We start from the raw sequence: 23,624 nt of genomic DNA, 5'->3' as shown, positions 1-23,624 counted from the left end.
CTTCCAAATACCAAACCATCAGTCCACCCCCTTTCCCCTACATCGAGGAGTTCCCCAGGGCTCAATTCTTTCAACCACACTCTTTAACATAGCCATGATGCACCTGCCCCTTACACTGAATGCCATCCCAAATCTCCACCCTTCACTTTATGCTGAGGACATCACTCTATGGACAACCACCGGCTCACCAGGCGCGCAAGAGGACGCCCTCACTGAGGCATGCCACCGCATACAACAATACACGACACTATGCGGTCTCTCCTTCTCGCCAAAAAAATCTGAATACATAGTCGTCTCCAACAACAAGGACCCCAACAGGCAACTAATCCCGCCTCACCTTAACCAACACCCTATCCCGTGACGCACCCACATCAAGATCCTAGGAGTCACCTTTCAACAGAATGGAGCCACCAACCTCACCATCAACAAACTCATCCAGCACACAAATAAAGTCACCCAAATGCTCAAACGTGTAGCCAAACAACACAGAGGCCTCAAAGAACGGGAAATTGTCAGGGCCTCGGAGGCCATGATTTATTCCCGTATACTATACCATCTACCTCACCTAAACCCTACCCGGACACAAATCCGTACACACCCAAAGCGCACTCTGTAAACCCTTAAGGGCAGCCATCGTAGTCCCCTCCTATATTCCCCACTACACCTCTTACAACAAACACACCTCCACAACACCCTTGAAGAAAAAATCGCGAATCATCATCTAGCCCAAAAACAACGGCTTGAACTTACCATTCAAGGCAGAGCCCTCCTCCGCCTTCTCCACATTGACACTTCCAGTCTCCCCCCCCCCCCATCCCCCCTCCCCCAACACCCTGGTCCTACCTCCCACAGATCATGCTCTATCCCCTCCCCAAACACATGGACTCCAAATCGCACACTAAGCGACGCGAGCACAGAATACAGCGCCTCAACAACAGCTTCAAGCCCTCTCACAAGGCGGCCATGTCGTCAGCTACGCCGACGCCCACTTCAACCCCCGCGACCTCACCGCACGCACCGCCCTTTACTCCCCCCAAATACCTATCTCCCAAACACAAAACTACTCTGACGTCCCCTCCGCCTCTCATGCTGAAACCCAAGCAATTGCTGATGGCATCAAGCTCCTCTCCACACTCTCCCCCTCCCCCCTTCAACACATCATCGTAACTGACTCGCAGCAAAGCATCCGAAACCTACACACACTTGCTATCCATCCATTTTCCCTATCCACCATAACTAGCGCCCTCGACCTGACGCCCCAAATGTCCCTCCGCATTATCTGGGCACCTGGCCATGGAGCCATCGCAGGTAACGTTCGAGCAGACGCGCTCGCCCGAGTTAATTTCCCTCCGGGGCCTGCGATCTCCTGACCAACCCAGTATTTGCCTGTGGACCAAAAACGTGCCCTCCGTCGCTCCCGAAAACAAAACATGCATCGCCTCCTCCTCTCTAAGTCACCCCTCCCTGCCCCATCCCGCTCCCTCTCTCGATCGCAGTCTGCCACGCTACGACAGGCCCAAACCGACTCTCTCCCAACCCCACACATTATACACCGTATACTCAACCTACCAAGACACCCCTTCTGTTCTGCCTGCGGAGGTTACCCAAACAATGAACACGTCTTCTGGAACCTTCCACGCTCCCGATCCCTCCTCTCCTTACACCCCCCACACTCCCCCACCCCCGACCACCTGGAAGGTATGGCTCACTCACACCTCAAACTGCGAGCTCACCCAGCGCCACCTCCTGGAGCATATTTCCAGGATGTCTAAAGATCTCGGCACAGACACCCCTACATAGCCCTTCACCCTTTAAAGCCGGAATTGGCACAATAAAGACGTTTCTCTCTCTCTCTCTGGTTTGATTCAATCCGCAGCGTTCCCCCAAGAGCTCAATAGGGACTTTTGCTAAACCGTCGCCGTGTTCCGCGTACCGCACTACCGGAGCCTTTGAAGCCTGCTTTTAAGCGCGCGCCCCGCGGTCCCGGTATCACCCGGGCGCGTGCTCAAAAGCATGCTCCAAAGGCTTCAGTATTACGGTACTCGGAATACGGTAACGGTTTGCTAAAAGTCCCTAGTGCTTGCGAGGAAAGCAGGGCTAATGGTCGGGTATTTACGATATCCTAAAACTCGAATGTTTTGGAATATAAACCTTCACGGTCGCGAAGCCCGCTTTCAACCAGTCCTGCAGATATATGGTGCCTGTGCGCACTCAGAGCGTGCGCGCTATTCCCTCAGTGAATTAAAAAGATACGGATAAGTTAAGCATACTGCAACACTATGGAGTAGCGCGTAATGCTTCTTTTTGAGATGTTTTGCCTGCTTCGTCGTTCGCAAGTAAAAGATTCTTTCAGATATTCGTATTCGTTCTCCACAATCGGCGCGGCAAGAATGCTTCTTTTTGATTCAGCTCAGCCGTTCAAGGGAGAATTTCAAAGGCATCGTTTCGATACCGCAAAAACATGGGAGTGCGCACATCGGGTTCTAGTTAGGACTAAAAAACGTTCTTGTGACGATATGATAAACAAGTCTTTTGCGCCTGCTACACAGAAAACAATTGACGAATTCAACGCCTCATTTTCTCGCACATCCGGGGCGCTCCAGCCACGTGATGACGCTACTAACATTACCTTGCACAAATATAATGAAGTCTCAGCTTTTCTTCCTCCAATATCGGAAGGGGATCTACGCGATTATTTATTTTCTTTCAAGGAAAGGAAGTCCCCAGGTTTTGATGAGATCCGGATGCGCGATCTCCGAAGGAACTTTGGAAAGCTTAAACCTGCACTCCTCGCAATCTTGAACAGTATCATTGACACTGGAGATTGGCCGACAGCAATGAAAACCGCCATTGTTAAGCCACTGTACAAAGGAGGGAAAGTGGATGATGTTAAAAGTTATCGTCCAATATCAATATTATCATGCTTTTCACAAATTCTGGAGAAACATCTTTCAAAAATAATGACTAGTTTCGTAGAACGGTTTGTTTTATTGTCTATTCACCAGTACGGTTTCGTTGCGGAACGAGGAACGCGGGCACTTTTGGAAAATCTCAGCGACTGCTTACACGCAGGTTTTGATAATAATATGCTATCTTGTGCAGTCTTTTTGGATGTATCTCAAGCCTTTGACAGCATAAATCACGAAATACTTTTTCACAAACTGTACAGACTCGGTTTCAGGGGCCCTTTTCTTTCAATTCTAAAAGGGTACTGTTCAGGACGGTCCCAGGTTGTGACTTTTAGAGAGCTCAAGACCAGTAGATTCGGCCGGGGTACCACAAGGCTCAGTTTTGTCGCCTTTATTATTTAATTTATACGTGAATGATTTTCCCTCCGCCATTTCCGAGTGTAGAGTGTTCCGATATGCGGACGATACGCTTCTGGTTTCAAGCCATGCGAATTATGGTGTTGCTATTGAAAAATTACAAAAAGACCTTGTTCTCGCAATGGACTGGTTTCAGTCAAACTTAATCCGAGTGAATTCCTCAAAGACGAAGCTAGTTTGTTTTAAAAACCCACAAAAAAAGGTCGAACTATCGACTACTGTCGCTCTTCACACTTCTAGTTGCAGGTCATGTGATTGCATCCCTCTTCAGCATGTCAATTCAGTAAAGTACTTAGGGATCCATTTTGATAGCGATTTATCGTGGTCTACGCATATGATGCACTTGTGTAAACGGTTAAGAAGTGTTTCGTGCTGTATTTACAACGTTAAAATGTTCATGCCTTTTACGGTACGAAAGATAATCACACATGCTTTGGCTTATAGTTACATTCGATACGGTATAACCCTCATTGCTAGGTGTTCTCTATTTTGGCGAGATAGAGTTGATTCTTTACTGAAGGGTATTTTAAGAAGTATTGCGTTTGACCGGGCCGAGGTCTCTAGCCCCTGTATATTTAAACAATTAAAATTGCCGTCTTTTTTGGGGTTATTTAAGGAGACAGTGATACTGCAACACTTTTGGAACTCAAATTTTATAACTCCGTACACTCCAGGCCGACCAATGAGACAATCACTTCGATTTAACATGCCGCGAATTCGAACTAAATATGGGGAACGTACGCGTATTTATTATGTGCCCCATGTATTCAACAGCATGCCAGAGTCCCTGTTTGTCGCCACATCAAGACAAAAACTTAAAAAAGCACTGCGGAATTTAGACCAGTGAACGAGTGCTAGATGGTGGTTTCCTCTTTTCCCTTTGATTGTTTTTTTTTTTCCAGGACAGTGCGTATTGTTCTGCAGTGTGATGCCGTCTTTCGCTCATTTTTTCTTGGTCCCTGCTTAAAATGTTTTTTTTTTCTTTGAATAAGTACTTCGATGCTGAGTGAGCATTTTATACTAATGTTACACATACTGAATTTGTCACCTACTGCGCTGAGCCAGGTACACATGCCCCTGAGGCTTACACCGGCTCGTCATTGTACTTTTTGAAAATGTGTGTATTGGAAAATAAAACTATTCTATTCTATTCTATTCTATTCTATTCTATCTAGTATTTCTGAACATTGAACATTATTACAACAAATCTGGCCCGAGGACAGCAGACAAAAACCTTCTAGTAGGAAGCTTAGCTTGGTCAAGTCTCCCCGGACGAACATGACGCAATACAAAAAACAAAAAAAAAAAACAATATTTACCTAAATTAAATGAGCACGTGCTATTGTTTGAGCAAAAGATAAAATTAAGAAGACGAACTTGTAATCAATGTTGGCAGGTTACAGTAATGAGTCGAAGTGCATGCTTAGTAGATAATATTAAGAAGACGAACTTGTAATCAATGAAGGCAGGTTATAGTTAATGAGTTGAAGTGCATGATTAGTAGGGAAGTGAGGATTTATCCAGAACTTCTTGCGTTCATGTCATGATGAAGTTTGAAAGACGAGGAAAAAAAACAATCAACTTCGCACTTGCTGATGGCGCAACAAGGCGTAGACTCTTTTTGTCATCGAAACGATGCCAGTATCGTAGTGCAACGTTGTCGGCTCTATTCAATGATCTAGCTGAATAAAGGAAGATAGTTTGTTATTTTTTAAAGTGTGCCACGATTTCGAACGTGTACTGGCATCTCTGAAAGTGCATATTTAATAGTTTAGTCTGTATATTTCGAATTTTTCGCGCGCCATGTTCGTTACTCAAAGAGCTCTTGATCAAGCAGGGTTGAAGTAAATCGATTAATTTTGATAAACTCACTCCGTAAAGATGCCTCCTTGGCAGGTCTCAGATTTTTCGTTTTGTACAGCGGCACTACCATTTCCTAATATACTAGCATCTTAAAGCTCATTGTCGGGGCTGAATCCAAGGCGTTTTCCTACTGGCGTAAACATACAGCCCAATCTGCTCACGTTGCCGCAGATAAAGCACATGTTCTTGACTTCTAGTAGTCGAAGTCACATAACCTTTTAGAGGCAGAAGATTGGGACCAACGCTTCCCAGGTTTAGTATTCAGTCACAAAGAAAATTGTGGGACGATTACGTGGAGTGATTTGTTTAGACAGTGGCAGCTTTTTGGTTTATTTTCGTTTATGCTCATGGCGCCGCCAAAATGTTTCGCCAAATTTAGTGGGGAAACTGTCCTGATGTACAGGCCACATGGCGTCAATTTTTCTACTAAACTTAGCGGAGAAACTGAATTGGTATGTAGGTCACGTGATGTAATTTTTCCGCTAAATTTAGCGGGTAATCTAAATTTGTAGGTCCCGTGACGACAGGTTACGTAACATTAGCTTTCCCCCAAAAAATATACCTAGGAAACTGAATTGGTGCATAGGTCAGGGGATGTAAATTTTTCCTCTAACTTTAGTGGGGAACCTGTATACATTTTCGCTCGTGCCGTCGCGAAACTGGGGAGGGGGGGGGGGGGGGGGGGGGCATGCTCGTGACAGTTGCCGCTGTAAAAAAGAAATAAAAAATATCAATGTCCGTATGAGGTTTAAAGAAAAGATTTAAACTTGTCTCGATCATTCTGATGAACCCGGCAGCACAAAGTGTGTCGTGAGGGCATTACGCGTGCGTTATAATTTGCTCTGCTTGGTCACGAGGAGCTTTCAGTAATTTCGGAACCGTTGCGCTCACGACGTCTGTTCCGGGCCCCGGGTTCGTCAAAACGATCGCGACAGGTTTCATTTTACTTAGGAGTTGAGTGTTTGAGTGCTTAAGCGAAGTTTCCATGGGACCTGTTTTGTCCGATTGCATGTAAGGTACCTTGAATTATTAGTGCTCTTTGATCGCAGGGAGCCTATCCTGTTATAAATATTATCACCCGGGCGAAAAATGCTGAGTCATTGAGCTGTGGACGCATGCGCAGGATCCAATATACTGTGCATCAGAGCGACGGTACATGCACAGAACACGGTTTCAAAGTCCAGCAGAAAAAGATGGCATCAGGCGATTTTTGCAAAAGTCTATATTTCGTTTCAGCTTCAGTCCAGATGCAGTCGACGCAACGAAGTAATGGGATTTATCAAGGAGCTTCAAAAGTGGCAGCCACTGCGCATTTTATGTTCATGTTTTACGATTCAGCGATAGCAAGAGCACCAGAAACATGTCCACCACCAAAATAGTGCGTTTTTGACGTTGCCTGTTTGGCCCATCAGCTCGTAGCTACGGTCGCGTCTGGACCTAAGGTGAAACGAAGTATAGCTGAAGTAGTTACGAGGGGAGGAGGTTTACCAGGTTTATTGCTGCATATGACGTACGACGTCATGACTTCGTGCATGACGCCATACGTTCGCTGAGCTATGCGTTGATGTTTTATGAAATAATCCGCCACGTGACGTTGTTAGCTCACGTAGCGAGCGACGCTTCGTCATTCGGAAGATACTCGCGTGTGGCGATGGTAACCTGCAGGCGCCCGCGAGTCATTTTTCCTACGGCAGCCGCTTCCTTTCGTCTCTTTGTGGCGCCGAGCAAAGGCGTCGGGCTGCGGATCATTGATTCCCACTGAGCGGCGTGGTAAGTCTCGCGTGTTGCGAATAAATAGGCCTAATTATGGTCAGGTGTGATTGATTACGAGAGAGTACGTCTTCTGTATGAACCCTTATGCATTACATGCAATGGGCTAACCCCTTGGCCTACGCTTAACGCTTTTTTTACACCGGTAACTCTTAGTACCCCTTCCCGGCAGAAAGTTCTCATGTACACGTCCAAAACTTCACTGTATACAGCAGGGGCACTGCTCTCCCACTACCGGTCGTTCGTCAAACATACGCCAACTGTGGCATGTGCCTCTCGCTTACCCCCCCCCCCCCCCCCCCCCTTCCTCTCCCCGATTCCCTCCTGTAGGCCGGTAGGCCGCCGCTGTTCCAGAGAACCCGTGTGATGACTGGGAGGGCGCTGTCCGGAACCCCATCGTTCCTGCTACATCCACGTACCCTCCAGCGGCGTACTCCCTTCCTGAACCTCACCCCTCCGGCAGCCGTCGAGTGTTTTACCCGTTACCCTGATCGAGTAACAAAATGGCGTTACTCGTTAACTTGGAAAAAAGCTAACGCGTTACAGAACTCCGTTACCATTTTTCATATGTAACGAAATACCGGTGTCGTAAATTGCCGTGACTAACGGACGTTACTTTTACGTTAGTTCGTCGTTTCTTTGTGTTTCATTGTTTGCACATGACAGCTGTTTGTAATAAACCGCCTATATAAACTGCGGCAACAATACAATTGTTCAGAGTGATTGTTTATTTATTCATTTGTACTTAGCAGCGCCGGAGCATTACAGCAGAAGAGTGAAGTAGAGATCACATTTATACGTTGGAAGCTCACAGAGACAGCACAAATAGGCAGAGATTCTATAAGATGGTGACGTCTTTCTGGTGACGGTCGCCGGTCAATGCTCCGGTAACCTTGCCACTTGTTAGCTGGGCCAGCTTGTTTTTGTGGGTTCGGCAGGATATGTAATGTATATACTCGAACACGTGACGCTTCGAGAGCGCGATTCGCACAATTGTAATATACATCCTCAACACGTTTAGCTGGTCCCGCTTGTTTCTCTGGCTTTGGCAGGATGTGTAATGTACATCCTCGGACAGTCGACGCTTCGCGAGAGCGATTCGGAGAATAGAAATTTGCCCGTAGCACCTGCCTGAGAAGAAGAAACCGCTCTGAAAAGAACGACCGCATGCACGACACGTAACAGACGCAAAATAGAGCTCTAATGTAATCAAAGTTAATACGGTAAAATGAACGTTACTTTATTCTTTCACAAACCAACGTCGCCTTTCCAATTAACGACACGTCAGCACAAGGCCACCGCTGGCACACCTGTTTTGGTTCAAAGCGCGGGAAAGCCAGCATCTTCCAACCTAGAGTTTATCCTTTCTGTTGTTGAGAGACCGGGAATGTATTTGTTTTGAAGAGAAGGATGTGACCAGCTGGAGTAGCTAGCGACGCTACGAAAAACTCCTTTGAGCGGCGGCAGACTGTTGCCTTCGGAACGAATATCTCTTTCTAGCGAGACTGCTGCTCAGGGTACGGCGACTGTGATCTTAGCACCTTCTATACAAAGACTGCACGAAGGACGCTTAGGGGTTCCGCGCAGCGATAGTCTCACACCTTTCGGGCACGGTCGTGGGAACGTTGAAATTGCCTTCCGAAGGAGTTTGAAATGAGGCCGCTTGTACACAGTTTTGTTGAGGTTTTTTCGCAACTTTTACGTAATGTACAAAATAAAAATTATTTTGTTTTAAAAAATCATGGGGCCATGTTTAATTAAAAGTAACCAGTTACAGGTAACGTAATTTTATAGGAGATACCGCTCGGGAATCTAACGAGTACGTTAGTGCGATAGCGAAACAACTAACGCGTCACCAGTAGCGTCGTTACTTGGAACGCGAAATACCCACGTAGTCGCGCTATGCCGACAGGCTTCCTCGCCTCCCGGCTGCCGCCGCCCAGGTTCCGTTCTCGTGTGCTTTCCGCGTCTCAACAGAACAGCTCGCGTACGTACTTTCGCTTCTTCCACCGCAGGCGCTGTCAAGGGCGCCCCCGTTCTAAAGCAGCGTTTCAGCAAAAGCAAGGCATGACTTTGTGATATCCTCCGACACATGTAACCTCTCGCACCCTCGTTCTACCAGAGCACACATCTCGTAACACACGCCTCATACATCTACAGTCAAACTCGTTTATAACGAACCGCAGGAAGCGCTACGATCAGTTAGATAGAGCAAGTAATTCGATATAGCGAAAACCATTTACAACAAACATCCGCGATAGGTCGGTTGTAAGGCCGAGAGCTTCTCTTTCTTTCTCATTTCTTCGCTTCCGACTTGTAGCAACGCGCTGGAAAGTTTGTTTTCTTTTCTTTTTGCATGCTTGCAGGGTTAGTTATGTTAGCTTATCCCCCTTCTGAATCGCTTTTTTTGGCTCCATTTTGTTCGCACCTTGAGCTTTTGAACTTTTCTTTCTTTCTTACTTTTTTTTGGGGCGAAGGGACCGGCTAGAAAACGGTTGTTTGCGCGTTTTTGGAAGCCTTCCCGGAGGGGGGGAAGTTCGATATAGCAAATATGTTGTTCGTTACAAAAGGTACTTTTGACATGCATTTTTATATAAATTTCCTGTGAGTTCCATATCAGCAATAATTCGCTGTACGTGGGTTCGTTCTAAACGGGCTTCACTGTATTGCACTGAAAGCAAAAAAAAAAAATCCATTGCAAGCATTCTACATTACACTGGCAGGAGGCAGATCTCCAACTTGCTTTTCCAGAACGCACCTGCTACCGCTGTCAATCGGAGCACGCTTTGTGGGGTAGTTTGCAAATTTTCGGTTTCACTCAAGCGTAAAGCTGTTCGCGTTAAATCCACCCTACGAACAGATTTGGTGTTAACAGAAAGATTTAGTGATGTGTAAGGGTGGAACCGCGAGCACTGTGCGTTCCTCTTGCGTGCTCCAGACTGCGCATGTGCGTCGTCATCATGCGGAAATTCAAGACTGCTGTTTGGACTCCGCGCACAAACACTCAAGAAAGCGTAACGCTAACGCAAAAAAAAAACATAGGGTTTCCGTTCGCACGTCTACGCAATGCTAAAACTCACGAATACTTCCGACTGTCATGGCTGAAAATGAAATAAGAGCCTGGTTGTCTCTCGGTAACGGGCAGTGACGTTTCTTTACGGGTTTATTCGGCATGCCCTACAGTGGGTTCATGTGTTTGCTGGGGCTGCGGTGTGCCGATGCGTGCATGGGTTCTATCGAAAGTCGGCTAAAGGAGCGAAGAGAAAGAAACTTGCGTTTTTCGACGACGCTGATTGGCCCGCTTCCTCTGACGAGGTGGAAATGTGGTGCTGCGGTGAAAACTTCGCAGGCGTACTGTCCTTCCAACTCCTTGGTCACGTTTTCAAGTAGCACGGATGAGGCGCTACTTTGGTGCAGCTGAAAAAAAAAAATGATTCACGGAATACGAAGTTTTAAAATGACCATAAGGAAAGTAGGCTCCACCAATATGAAAGACCCTATTCCCGTGGGAGCTTATTCAGCGGTGATAACGACATTCTGGTTAGAGGCACATTATTCTCTGATTGAATAAAGGCTCATTTATTAACGCATAATATATTTGATCAGCCCAATTATATGAGAAGACCGTCATGAAGAACCGTCACAAAGTGCTTTTACGTCAGGTGTCATCAGCATACCGCAATGGCATCATTCATGTCATGAATACGTTATCGTAAAATTGAGATGTCGCGTGACGTAATGCTTTCACATGACCCTGTGACGTTATGCAACACCATTACGTCATCTCACACCATGACGTCACGTGGCGCAATGAATGCGTGTGATGTCAGACTCCTGTGACCTTATGACAGAGGGCATTTGTTAGCATTGTTAAGGTATATTTTACGTGTTTTGGGAATATTCCAGGGAAAGCTATTAAAGTCGCAGGTTAAGGCTGCGGTCCCACGGTGGCCATGACATATGACGCTTTCAGCACGTTTTCGAAATGCGATCGTGGCGTGTTCAAGCTTGCTAAAATTATGTGTTATATATCATCTTGTAGTGTACAACATTATCTTTTATCTGATGTAGGATTTGTTTTCCTAGTGCAAAAAGCTAATTCAGAGGGCACCCGCGAACATTGACCTTTTCGGCAAAACATGGTTTCGTAGTACAGTGGTACAGGGTGCACTATTGGAGCAATTTCTTTCTAATTTTAGAATATTATAGAAGAAGAGTGCGTTCATTGTCAACGGAGGCCCTTTTTTCGTTTTTTATTTTATTTTGACAGATATTTACTTTAGAAAAATTGACTTTGCGGAAGCACTTCAGTCGCGAAGTTTTGGGCGCCTACTCGGTCATTTTATTTGAAACTTTTTACATCAGTTTGTAATTATGGTCGAAAGAGTTACGCTAAATTTCATTATAATATGGCTTAAACTTTTTTCGGAATGCTCACGTGAAAAGTGACAAAAACCGTTAATTTTGGCAAACTTCATTTGGTAGTACAGTGGTACAGCGCTTAGGGATTGGCACACATGAATAAAATTGTAGGCCCGCAAAGAAAAACATATTCCGCTTTGCAAAGCGAGGCCCTTTTTCTAAATTTCACTTTTGATTTTCCATAAAAAAAGTTTGAATATAGGTGAAATCACGTATTTGTTGATAGTCAAAAACGAGTATTTTGACCCCTTTTGGCAGACATTTAGGCCGATATTTTTAGTATTAAATGGAGATTACTGTTCCAGGTCCTGATTATTAGCCCACATTTTCACTAATCGAGCCTATTTATTAAAAAGAATCATAAAACACACAGAAAACACAAATTGGATGTCTGGTTGCGCCCTCTATGTGGCGGTGGCTGAAATGTGACTACGCGAGGTTCAGGAAACTGCCGAGGATGGCGCTGATTCCAGCTGTGGTTGCCAGCTTCGGAAACTGGTTGTACACTTGGCTTCTTCCGTTTCTTGCAAAATAACGTGCTGGAAAACTTGGTCGAAACTCGTGAGGTCCTTTATAACACGGTACTTTCTGCTAATATAGCTTTTAGGAAGAATTTCAGTCGCTTTCATATTGTTAAACGATTTTTTTTTTATGCGAGGCTCCACCGGTTCAGTTTGCTGAATAAATTGTTCACGGAATCGATATCGAAGTTTCAAATTACCGAAATGCCAAAATCGCCAGTTCTGCGTAGATACGCAGCGTGACGCACGTGCTTCTGGTGCGTGTGCACGTACGTGTTTGCTGCGCAGTTCTTCGGTTGCTGCGAGTTTTCGCGTATTTATTGTGCACTGCTTACCTCCGTCTGCGCACGCATCTCATCCTTGTAACTATACCCCTGCTCTGTTTGCCTAGAGTGAAGTTTGTGTCTGTCTTTTCGTTCGCTGACTAAGCTCGTGTCGGCGTCCTTCCTACTGGCTGCTGTTCGTGTTTGCGTACCGTGTGTGTCGCTTTGATTACTAGGTCCCCTGCTTATGGGGTGGAGCAAGCGGTGGGCGTCGCGTCAGGGGTGGGTCGTGATTGGGGAAACAGCTTAGCAGCCGACGCCGACTTCGGCGCGTTTCTTCTGCGCACGCGCGTACTGTCATTGATATCGCTACTTCGCGCCGTGACGATGCGCTGATCTACAGGCCGGTCGGCGCTCGCGTGATATTGTTGAAAATTCTCGAGCGTGTATTTACGTTTCGAAAGCCATAATAGAATTAAAGTGGACATTTGGCCGGCAGCCGGCATACCGTGGCTCTGAAAACAGATTGCTAGGAGTGCCCTCTCATTCGCTGGTTCCACGCTGGGTGCGCGCAGTCCGTGCTTCTGGCCTCCCCGGCCGCCCAAATGCGTTTTTCTGATGCTTGTTTTGTTTTCAGTAAACAGACAATAGATTCCTGCTGATATTCTCCTTTATAATCTTCACTCTTGACAACTCTTTAGTGTTGGAAGGAACTCCGTCAAATTTGACGATAATGCATGTGTAAGTACAACTGGAACCTCATAGTTGCAAGAATACTTTTCCTGGATTGTCCGCATTAGAGTGCCTCCATGTGCGCTTCGCGCACATGAAGGCTCCCTAGTCTGCACCTTTCTGATAATATGATCGGTCTCCATAGATTGCACTTCCCCGCTTCGGGAGCACGGCCAGCGGTGGTTCTCTGTCGGTCATCGAACCTCACACACGTGAAGCGTTGTCAAAGCTGTGATATACCGGGCGTTTTATTATTCTGTTTTGTTTTGTTTTGTTTTTTTTTTTTGCTGAAAGAAATTATACTTTTGGTATTCCCGGGGATAACATTATCGGCTGCGGCGGACGTAAAGGAACGAGCGTAAATTGACAGTTAGTGGCCTAATAAACTAATATTTGCCATTTGCGAACGCTGGAGAGGGGGCGACCTCCTCTCCCCCGTTCGCTCCGCTGAAGTGGAACAGGGTGGGAGGAGCTCCCACTTCGTTCTTGACCTGTCACCGACTACAGTTGCGAATTCCACTTGTCATTTTGGAGCGATGACGAGATAGAGCTGAGTCATGTATTGCGTTCTCTGAGATGAAGAACGCAATGCGCGCGGAGTTGCTCCACGTATGCACCAGTCACCAGTAAAAACGACCTGTCCTCCAAGGAGGTCGAGCGAGACGCCAGCTGACATGGGGGTCGGTCACCTCACCGTCACCACCGTCTACCGTGCCTTCAAAAACACGGGGCGCAATATGTTTCTGCAGTATAACAAAAAATTGAACAAACAAGGTGCAAACTTTCATTTTTTTCTCAAGTGTGGTTTGCAGGGCTGAACCGAATTACGCCGTGCTGGGATGACGTCGACTACAATGGTACACGATCATAACAAGAGCACAAATCCTGCCACGTTATTTTGCTACAGTGATAAGAGCATATATATCTTTGTCTGAGATGCGGCAGCAGAGACATTATTTCCAAATTAGAGTTCGAAGTTAGCCTTCGATGCTAGCACTGACCAACTCGCTTCACTCACAGGGTGAAAACGTGAAACTTTGTATCATTCGGACAGAGATCGAAAAATAACACGCACCGCTTCAACTTGGACACCTCAAAATAATTAACTGTAGTGGATCGCACGCAAAAGCTTCGCGTACGCAATAAAATTGCCGGTCAGAAGTACGGTTCCGCAAACAAAATCAACATATGAGTCATCAAATTATGAAGAAAAACCAGGTGTGAGCGTGCCAAAAATATTCGACAATTATTGTTGTCAATATTTGTTTTTCTATCCACGTGCTTATGTCGCAGTGGAAAGCCGTGAAACTCCCTATAAAATTATTTTGGGCAGTGTTTCCGACGGTGCTCGCTCGATCGTAAAATGTCGCTTTGTTGCTACTTTGGCGAATCAAACAAGGAAGCCACGTTCACCTACAATGCCCTGTCCACAAGAAAGGAAATCGAAATTTTCGCTTCGTTTTTTTTTTTTTTAATATTCTTCTCTTCTGCACGATATAGGGTATGAATTATTATCCTTCCCTGTACTCTCGCTGCGACGAACAGTCCGATAAACGAGTCACCCTATGACAAAGATGGGGGTCCCGAAAATCTCCTAAAATCGTGTTTGTTCTCAGAGACACATCCGTGTGTAAGAAAAACCGCGGCCCTCTCCACGAAGTACGGACATATTTGATAAATAGCGTTGACTTGAGGTTGAACTTTTCATTTGCTTTGTAAACACAAGCGTGACGTCACGTGCGCATCCCACGCGACCCGACTGAAGTCTGAACTGGTGTACTATGTGTAGACAATAGGGCATTATTTTGACTTCCCGGCCGCGACGACCTTGGCGAGGGAGGACAGATGGGGGTCCCGAAAATCCTAGAATCGTGGTTTGTTCGCAGGGACACACACATCCGTGTGTAACAAAAAACGCGGCCCTCTCCACGAAGCTTACACAGGCATTGTTGTGTGACTACTGAAGATGCCTCCCGCAAGGGAGGCGAAACTGGTCAGAACTTCAGCTTGGGCGAGTTGGTTATTCATGATTCATGGAGGCGTTTATTCATGGAGGCGAAACGTCTAGTGAAATTGTTTTTTCCTGTTCTGTGAAGTCGGTGCTTTTATTTTAATTATGTTACCAGTCGGCCTGTGTGACCAGTGCTCATTTGAAGAATCGCCTTTGTCTTTTTTGAACCCTAACAAAAACACCCTCATAACATTTTTTTTTACTGTTCGGCTACGTTGGCATAGCCTATAATCGACATAATTTTTGCGAAAGCCTACTTTTATTTTATAATTATCTGTAACCATTTCTAATTGAAGAAGTGACAAGTATAATAATTATATTATGATTTCATATCAAAATTCGACGAACCGGGAAATGCGAAATTCGGTGAAACAGCTTTTCAAAAAAATATCCGGTGCCCGAAACTTGCTTATATTAAAATGTCTAACATGTGTATGTGTTCTAATACAGAAGATGAGTGCAATGTGGAAACTGAATGGCCTCACAAACAATTGTCAACGAGTTGGAATTTTTGATGAATTACCCTTTGTCGAGTCATCCTACTACCGATTGGCCTCTTCAATCAATTGCCCGTCGACAAATATTGTTGTTGGTTTATTTGCCATCTGCTGTAAGGGGAGAGTATGGGGCTCGTCAAGCCGACATCTGCCAGCATTTTCATCACGCCTCCAGCGCCTGTACCGACTGACGCCGACGAGTTGGCCTAGAAATAAATACCCACGGGCTATACTATAGCCGCTAAATATCTCTACGCGAACATGATTTGTTTTCAAAGGGGCACCCGCCTGTCGGTGCTTCTTTGAATTATACATACGTCACGGTCAAAACGTTCCGCAGCTAATGAGTGAAGGCCGACCAACCTATTTTGTCCAAATGTCCGTGTATGGGAGATGAGATTGCCACTGCGTCAAAGGCAAGACGTGTGCGAGCGTCGCTAAAAATAGAGACCACTATCGATGTTTTAGTATACATGGTTTCATTCTTAGTCAGAGCGCAAACAGAGGTTAGATGTCACAAAAACACATACACAAAGACAAAAAGCACTTTATCACGGCGCATTGTATGGGTTGTTACATTAGTGGGTGGAATCACCCAAACAAAGATAGTGAACGCCGTGGCGTTTAGGTGTTGAGCTGTTGGTGATGCTTGATCGGCGCAATGTGTCAGTCGAGCTCCAACTGAGGGTGATATGAGGCGGGGCAGCTCTGTGGTTTTACTTGTTGTGTTGCATAGTTAGTTTCGGCCGTCAGCAAATAGTGAAAAATATTTATCTATCTATCTCTCTCTATATATATATATATATACAAAGGCAAAAATGCGTACTGTCAGAGTTACTAATTCGAACTTTACTACGACGTTTCGAGCGGGGACCACTCTTCATCACCTAATGAAGAACGGTCCCCGCTCGAAACGTCGGAATAAACTTCGAATTAATAACTCCGACAGTACGCATTTTGACTTTACATATATATATATATATATATATATATATATATATATATACATTTTACTAATACAATGTCTGGACATTTACACTTACCAAGTAACCATTTTCAGCTGTGATTTGAGACTGTTGCGCTTATCCCGCTCTTATTTATTTATTTTTTGTTTCTCTTGTTTCTGACCTTTTTAGTATAGGCTTCCACCAGCTCGCTTGCGCGTGAACTCTAATTTCAAGTGAAACAAGTTTGTAAATTAGGGCGACACTATATAGGTTTGAAATCCTATACCAATTTTATTGCCATTTGGTGAGCCACGTACGAATTTTGAAATATATCTTTTCATCCAAATAATCGATTAGTAAATCGAATAGCGATTCGGACGAATTTACTACGGCGGGAAGAACGAATTTGCAAATCTCATGGCAATTAGGAAATTTCAGCCATCCTTGGTTTGCGATTGGTCGCGCTCAGTTGCGGCTCCCTCCGCACAGAGTAGCCTCGAGTCAGAATTCGCGGAGTCTCTACTGACCGGCCAAAAAAGTGCGGCGCTTCAACTGCTCCCGCCCAGACGACTTGATGTATTTGTATACGCCCATGACATCGGCCGCGATCGGCGATTGAGGTTCCGCTAGCCGACGCAAGCGTCAGCGGACGTCTCATATTTCCATACTCTCACTACAGAAACAAAAACAACAACAAAAAAATCATCCAGTTCATGCTCACTATGTTCACCACTGACAAGATAGTTGGTAGTTTACGAGTTTCCGTGCAAAGCCGATCAAAACGAGGCACCAGATCAACTTTTACGGCTGCCATCAGGAAAGATCTGGCTTGTCGCGTGCCCTGAACGTCACTCCGAATATTTTTTGTGCCCCACGCACCATCCTCTTGTAGCAATATTTTTATTGTCCCCATGTGATTTCTTTTTTATGTTCTTACTGGTGTTTGATCATAATTCGGTCATTGAAATAGTTTTTGCTGCCGACCCTACCATTATTTTGACCCTCTGGCAGCAAAGGAATATTATGCCGGCATTACACACGAAATAAGAATGTAGACACTCCGTCCCATATCTCAAATTACATCACAACGTGTTTACACAACTGTAGTGCAGAGGTACGATGAGCAGGGTCTGAGAAAATACTAGTTTCAGTATTTTCAAAAGAGCGACGAAACAAAATAAAGAAAGGACCGCCAATCGGCAGCGCGTGCAAGCAGAGGCAGTAGTGACAGGAAGCGCGAGGTGTGTCTTTCGTACGGCCGGCATCAACTCACGCACTGTCCGAAGATGTACTCTGTTTTACTCGTAGGATTGCAACGCTGCGGAATGTAGGCGTGTGATTTCAGAAAGCGCGTCCTACCATTTCTACGCACGAGTGCTCCTGCAACCCAAGCATTGTATACAGTTACGTCCTCGCGCCCGTGCCTTGGCCAGCCCCGTACACAACTAATGCAGTATCGAAAAGGCATAGTTCAAAATTGACGGTCCCACTTTTCCATACCGCTTCAAAACCCCATCTCGCTCAAATCACTTGACAGCCGGACAATTTTGGCAGGGGGCCTCAAGTTGGGGATTATCCGGTACATTGTCCTCCCAACAATGAACGTGGGCGCGACGCGCCAGAGGGTGAACACGTGAAAGGAGGGGCGTAAGAGTGGAGAAGGAAACTCAAGGTCGCAAGCGACGGGAAAAAGGGTTTCGAAATTGGCGCGCAGGTTTTGCAGCATTTGCTCATACGGACAGCCAACGCCGCCCTGGTGGTTCAACTAATGTTTTGTTCAAGATGGCCGCCGTGGTACCGCAGCCTTAAGTTGGTGACAGGTTGAGAGTTGAGGGCGACGGAAAGGAAAGCTGGGTAGGAGGAAGCAGATGGATTGCTGGAGAGGAAGAATTTCCTCTCGCTCCAACCTTCCGCCTGCTTCCTTTTAGAATTTAAATTCGAATCAGGTGTGTCACGTGCTCATTATTTTTCTTTTGAAATAATAGTGTTATAAGTGTGACAATTTTACACCGCGTGCTCAATATTACATTGACAAAGTGGACGAGAGCTTTTTTTAATTGTTGTTTTATAGGGTTTTTAAACATAAAATGTTTCGCGGTACAAAAAATGTACCTTTAAAAACACTCTTTTAAAGAAAAAGTTTCGGAAGAGCTCAATTGTCCACTTCTTTAATGTAATACTAAGCATGCGGTGTAAACATATCACCCTCGAAACTCTAATATTAGAGAACAATGAGAAGTAGCCGGCAATATTTACGCGTTTATTAACATATTAAATAACTAACTTCTGACTATATTCGCTTGAATTAGAACTGCCATTCACACGGGGAAAACATTAGCAAAGTAACTTTGGAATATGCATTTTGAAAGATTCTCTAATAAAATGTTCTTTTGCTTTGTCAAGATAGTTATTTTAAGGCTGAAGCATTAACATTAATTTTCAGATGGTTTTCTATATTTCTTTTCTTAGGTTATTGAGAAGATTTTAACGAACAGTTATTTATTCAACAAGACATGCCAGTCTTTGGCCGACTGATGCAGTGGGTAGTCATGGGTACTGCGCACATTTTCGTCTCCACTGTTGAGTCGCAGTTTGGCCTATGCAGATTGGCCGCCGAGTGGGTGATCCTTCATATCGATGCAGGAGTCAGACGAACACGCACACTTCGTTACAATGCTCGTAAAATATTATTTACCTCGCATTTTGTTTTTTAATTCCTATTAAAAAAAACCCTAATTCGCAATTATTTTGAGTAATCAATGATTAACCACTCGGAAGCAGACTTTCCTAAGTCAATCAAGCCTCCATACGCAGAATGACAATGCTTGAGAAACGGTGGATTTTGTTATTTGTGTGGGTTTACTGAGCGTGTGCTGACGCCAAGCATTCCACACCATCAAGATTGGCGGTCCTAGCAGCCTGTAAATGGGAGCTCGTTGTAAGCATGCACTCTAAACAGCAGCCTCAAATATGACGTGCCGTAAATTCCCCCTACGCGAAGCTCAAGTTCACCTGTTTCTTTTGCATTGGTTGCAATGGCGTCAGAACGCCGAGCTTGATAATGAAGAATAATGGCTAGACCTCGGGGCAGCTTGCTCGAGGTCTACCCACCGTCACCCCAACTCCTGCTTAAAGGAGCGAGCGGTGCAACGATATTGAATTGGAATGTTTTTAACTTTACACGAACTTACTGGCACTAGTGGGACTCAAGGATACTTGCACGCAACGCCACTGGCCAAGGAATTTCTTTGTTGCGGTGTAATTTTAAGGACAAAAGCGATGATTTTCATTCAATCTCTCCTTTGCAAATTTTGATGACGTAACGTGAGGATCGCAATACACCCCAGTGACGATATTTGAATGCGGCTCATTGATTAGACCCGATCAATAGAGAGTTTTAGTAGATCGTTCCGATACCTCCGATAGCCCTGATAACGATACTATGCATGCACAAGGGAGGCGGTGGCGGAGTATCGGGTATCGTTATCGGAGTCATGGGAACGATCTACTAAAACTCTCTATTGTGTGCACACTCGATTTGGGCTCGTGATAATTACCAGCCCGAGAAGCATTCGGGTAGTCACCCGTGTCCAATCGCTGCAACGATGACAATAGCCGAGCCATATAACAATGCCTGGAACTCAGCGCGTGTCCTGTGCGTCGCCAACCTCAGCGCGTGGCTATGATCAACATTGGCGGCATATAATCGGCTCCAGATCGCGTGGCCGCTTGTTCTGGCTGCGAGTTGAGGGGGTGAACGCTGCTCGTTTTTCCTTAATTTTTTCTGGGACTTCTATTGCGTGGGGTGAAGAATGAACTCGTGTTTTATGGGTCATTAACGTCAGGGATTCGTTCTAAGCGGTATTTGCGCAAAGTACAAAAACTGTTGCATCGCCCCTTTAAGAAGCAGACGACTTGCTCTCCGCATGTCCCTTCTGACACCGACGTTCCGATATCTAAGTCAGTTGTCGAGCTTCCAAGGTCGCCTGGTGCGCTTATGTGGCGTGCGCGCTCGGTGGCGCTCGCTACACCATCAGCCCCGCCCTATATATGGACAGAAGCGGCGGAGCTCGTAGAGCGCTGGATGCCCATTACCTGCGCCGGAAATGAATTCTATCGTGGTTTTTATGGTAAACATAAAGTTTCCGCAAAAGTCGGCCGGCGCTAAAAGGGCACTGTTCGAACACAGCCTTTCTTCGGTCGTTGCCCGTGGAGAAGTTGGCGCTGGTGGTGCTAGGATCGTTATCCGCCCGCATCTGCTCGCGTTCAGGGAACAACGGAGAACCCATTTCGAACGCTGCTCTCCCGTACAGCTTGCCAACAGATAGATCTAAGAACGCAGCTTGACACCTCGATGTCACGGGGCACTTCGTCTGTGCACCGCGAGTCACCTGACCCGTCATGTGCGCCACGGAGGAATGCGACATCTGAGTCAGTTTCCTTTAAAATTCAACTCTGCGACCGTAATAATGACTATAGTGACCAGAAAGAATAAAGCGAGCAGGGCGTGCCTTTCCGATGCCCGGCCTGCAGCACGCGCTGCGTGCCTTCTGCCGTGCATTGACTGCGCGCACGCACTCGAGGAGCAATACACGCCGAAGATTTGTCGAAGGTGATATTCTCGTCTTGGAGACGGAGCAACTAAAACTCCACCCTGTCGTTCTCACACTGTCAATGACCATATAAATGAAAAGCCGCAAGCGAAATCATTTTAGTTGCAGTGAAGGTTGGATCGTGGTCGGCCTTCACGTTTATAAAGTTATTTTTATCTGATAACTCTCCATAATCCAAACTGGTGACATCTATCCGAATTCTCGAAATCGACATACGTTCACATCAGCTCCGGAGAACGGGGACAACTTTCCGCCGGATTGAGTAGATTGGTAGAACACCCCGCCGTTCTTGGTCCACGTGGTTGAGTAGGGGAGTTCTCCCCCCAGGTCATAAGCGCAGGTCAGCCGAACCGCTTCGCCCTCTTTGACTGTCCGTGGTATCTGAACGTCGAGGAGCTTCAGCGACGTCGCGGTCATCAGCGTGCCTGCGCATTTAGTTTCATTTCATATTATTTAATTTGATTTTTATTTTACTTCAGAGGCATCTAGCAATGCATCACATGAGCGTGAAAGCCCAACATTGGGAGAAGAAGTAGGATATATACATACATCTAAACAAAATTTATAACTAACGGTAGTAGTCCAGCTCACTTACATAAATACAATAATTGTAACAAGGAAGCTGCCAATACTATACGACGTGCGAAACACTAAGAAGAATGGACACTGTTTTCACAACTCAACGTATTAACACACGCAACGAACACTGCTATTTAAGCTACAAAAAAAAAAAGGAATGAACACCTTAACAAATAAACGTCTCACAACTTAGTTTGAACAACATCATATCTAAAAAAAAGTGACAACGTTTTCGGGGAAACTATACTTCGACTCGGCTTAAAAACCGACATATATTTCGCGCTTTCCACTTTTCCTCGATTCCATCTTTCCAATATTCTCTTCACCTTTCGAGTTGCCCCAACGCCCCAACACAACTGCCCTCGCAGGTTAGGGGAGATTAGCGCTGACAGGACTATCTTCCCTACAGAAGACGGAGCTTGTACGTCGGCCTTTAGCTACAGACGCGGCCGACTCTACGAGGTAATGGAACCAGTCAAACAGCATCAAAAGCGCGATTCTCCAGGCCTGCCCTCTACATGATTGGTCAAGCGTTGATAGAACACGTACAGAAACATGATGAACACCGTGTTGGTGCACTTCTGGCACCGCCTGTCTCATTTGAACCATCATCTCGTTGAGTCGGCTTTCTAGTGTACAAATAGGGGGAGTGGGAAAAACATGAACAAGTTCGTTTGTGATTTAATGGGTTCGTCTTTGCATGAACAATCAACCCTGGCGGATGTGAATCGAGCGGGTGTAAAGTAGTCCCCTTTGAGAAGTGATTCGGTGTTATATACTTTCATAAAAGGAAACACCAGCGAATATTAGTTTTTTTTCCCACGAGCCAAAGTGCAGGAAGCCGTTTGCAATGCTGCGCACGAACTGCTAAGGCTGGTTCACACATTTTTATGAGTGTGATCAAGTGCATTGCTCGCGGACGCATACGACGAAAGGACACACTACCACAGCGCCATCTTCAAGACTGCATTGGAACCATGGAGGTCGGAAGCTTCTGGAGGCGTCATGACGTCACCAGAGGTAAAGCCGGGGAGGTTTCCGGTTTGGAGGGACACGCCCCCCAGTGATGACCAAAAAAGACCAAAACCAAAAAACGCTATTGGACGGAAAGGACAGCTGATTTGGCGCTAAAAGCTCTTTTGGTCAGCCTTGGGTGTGTTCCCACCGACTGCAACCTCTACTTCCGGTTTCATTTGGGAGTTGCTCGTACGGATGGATTGAGCCGGTATGTCGCCTCCTGTTCTTCCTACCTCCGTGCCTGAAACACTTCCGACATGGATATAACGAGACTGAAGGTTTTGTCGTATCTACGCCTTCAAATCTACGCAAGATCTACGGAAAATGGTCGCTCATAACAGTCTCTAAATTATTTTAATCTCAAGTTAAAAACATTACGCTTAAAATTTGAAAGAAAACATTTACGCAGATCTCAATTGTTCCAGGGTTACATAGTAGGTGACGCCAGTGTGCCAATGCATTCTTTAAGCGCTTGCATGCGGACAGAACACACTCGGCCGCACTTAAACGCAAATGTGTGAACCCGAAACCGTTTCACACTTGGGTCAAATTGTGGCGGCATCGCCACAACGTGCTCGTCGAGATGGGCTCAACTCGTTGCTTGTTCGCTTCGCTGCCCCGATAATCCTGTCATATTAGAGAGTTTTCGTAAACCGCGTTTTCCCCTCCTCTAAGCACACCGCAACGAAGAAGCCGCTTCTGCGCCTGCTCCCTGATGGCCTGGACTGTTGAGTTTCGGGTATCGTAGCGTGTTGTGGAGAGCGTTGCAAGTCCGCGAAAACGACCTACAAAAGCTCCCTACTGCGAAGTATCGACGCAATGCGGAAGACAGCGGCAATCTTGCCTCGGTGTGAAAGCTTCCAATAATGGAAACTGCAGCATCTGCGTGCTAACAACGCGTGTTGCCATGGGCTTGCCGAAAATAAAGGATTACAAATTTAGTTCCCAGAATTTTCAAGGGTCGGGTAGTGAATCGTGAAAATTCGGGTCGTTCAAAATTATAAAAGCCTGGGTCTGCGTGAAACATTCACTCGACTCTATCATCATGGAATTAGGGAACACT

General features: G+C 45.8%; 1 protein-coding gene across 1 annotated transcript in view; it reads right to left on the bottom strand.

Annotated features, from left to right (window-relative positions):
* Nucleotides 1-23,624, bottom strand: part of LOC115328376 — a 43,555-nt gene that overhangs the window by 14,093 nt on the left and 5,838 nt on the right. Inside the window, exons 2-3 of the mRNA XM_029989567.4 lie at nt 21,182-21,390; nt 10,235-10,376 (exon numbers count right to left, since the gene is read on the bottom strand). Coding sequence (XP_029845427.2) covers nt 10,235-10,376; nt 21,182-21,390 — 351 coding nt within the window. The remainder of the gene's footprint in view (nt 1-10,234; nt 10,377-21,181; nt 21,391-23,624) is intronic.

This window comes from Ixodes scapularis, unplaced genomic scaffold (genome assembly GCF_016920785.2).
Source record: "Ixodes scapularis isolate PalLabHiFi unplaced genomic scaffold, ASM1692078v2 PGA_scaffold7__128_contigs__length_106722199, whole genome shotgun sequence".
Classification (NCBI taxonomy): Eukaryota; Metazoa; Arthropoda; class Arachnida; order Ixodida; family Ixodidae; genus Ixodes; species Ixodes scapularis.
This window is presented reverse-complemented; position numbering and strand designations above follow the sequence as displayed.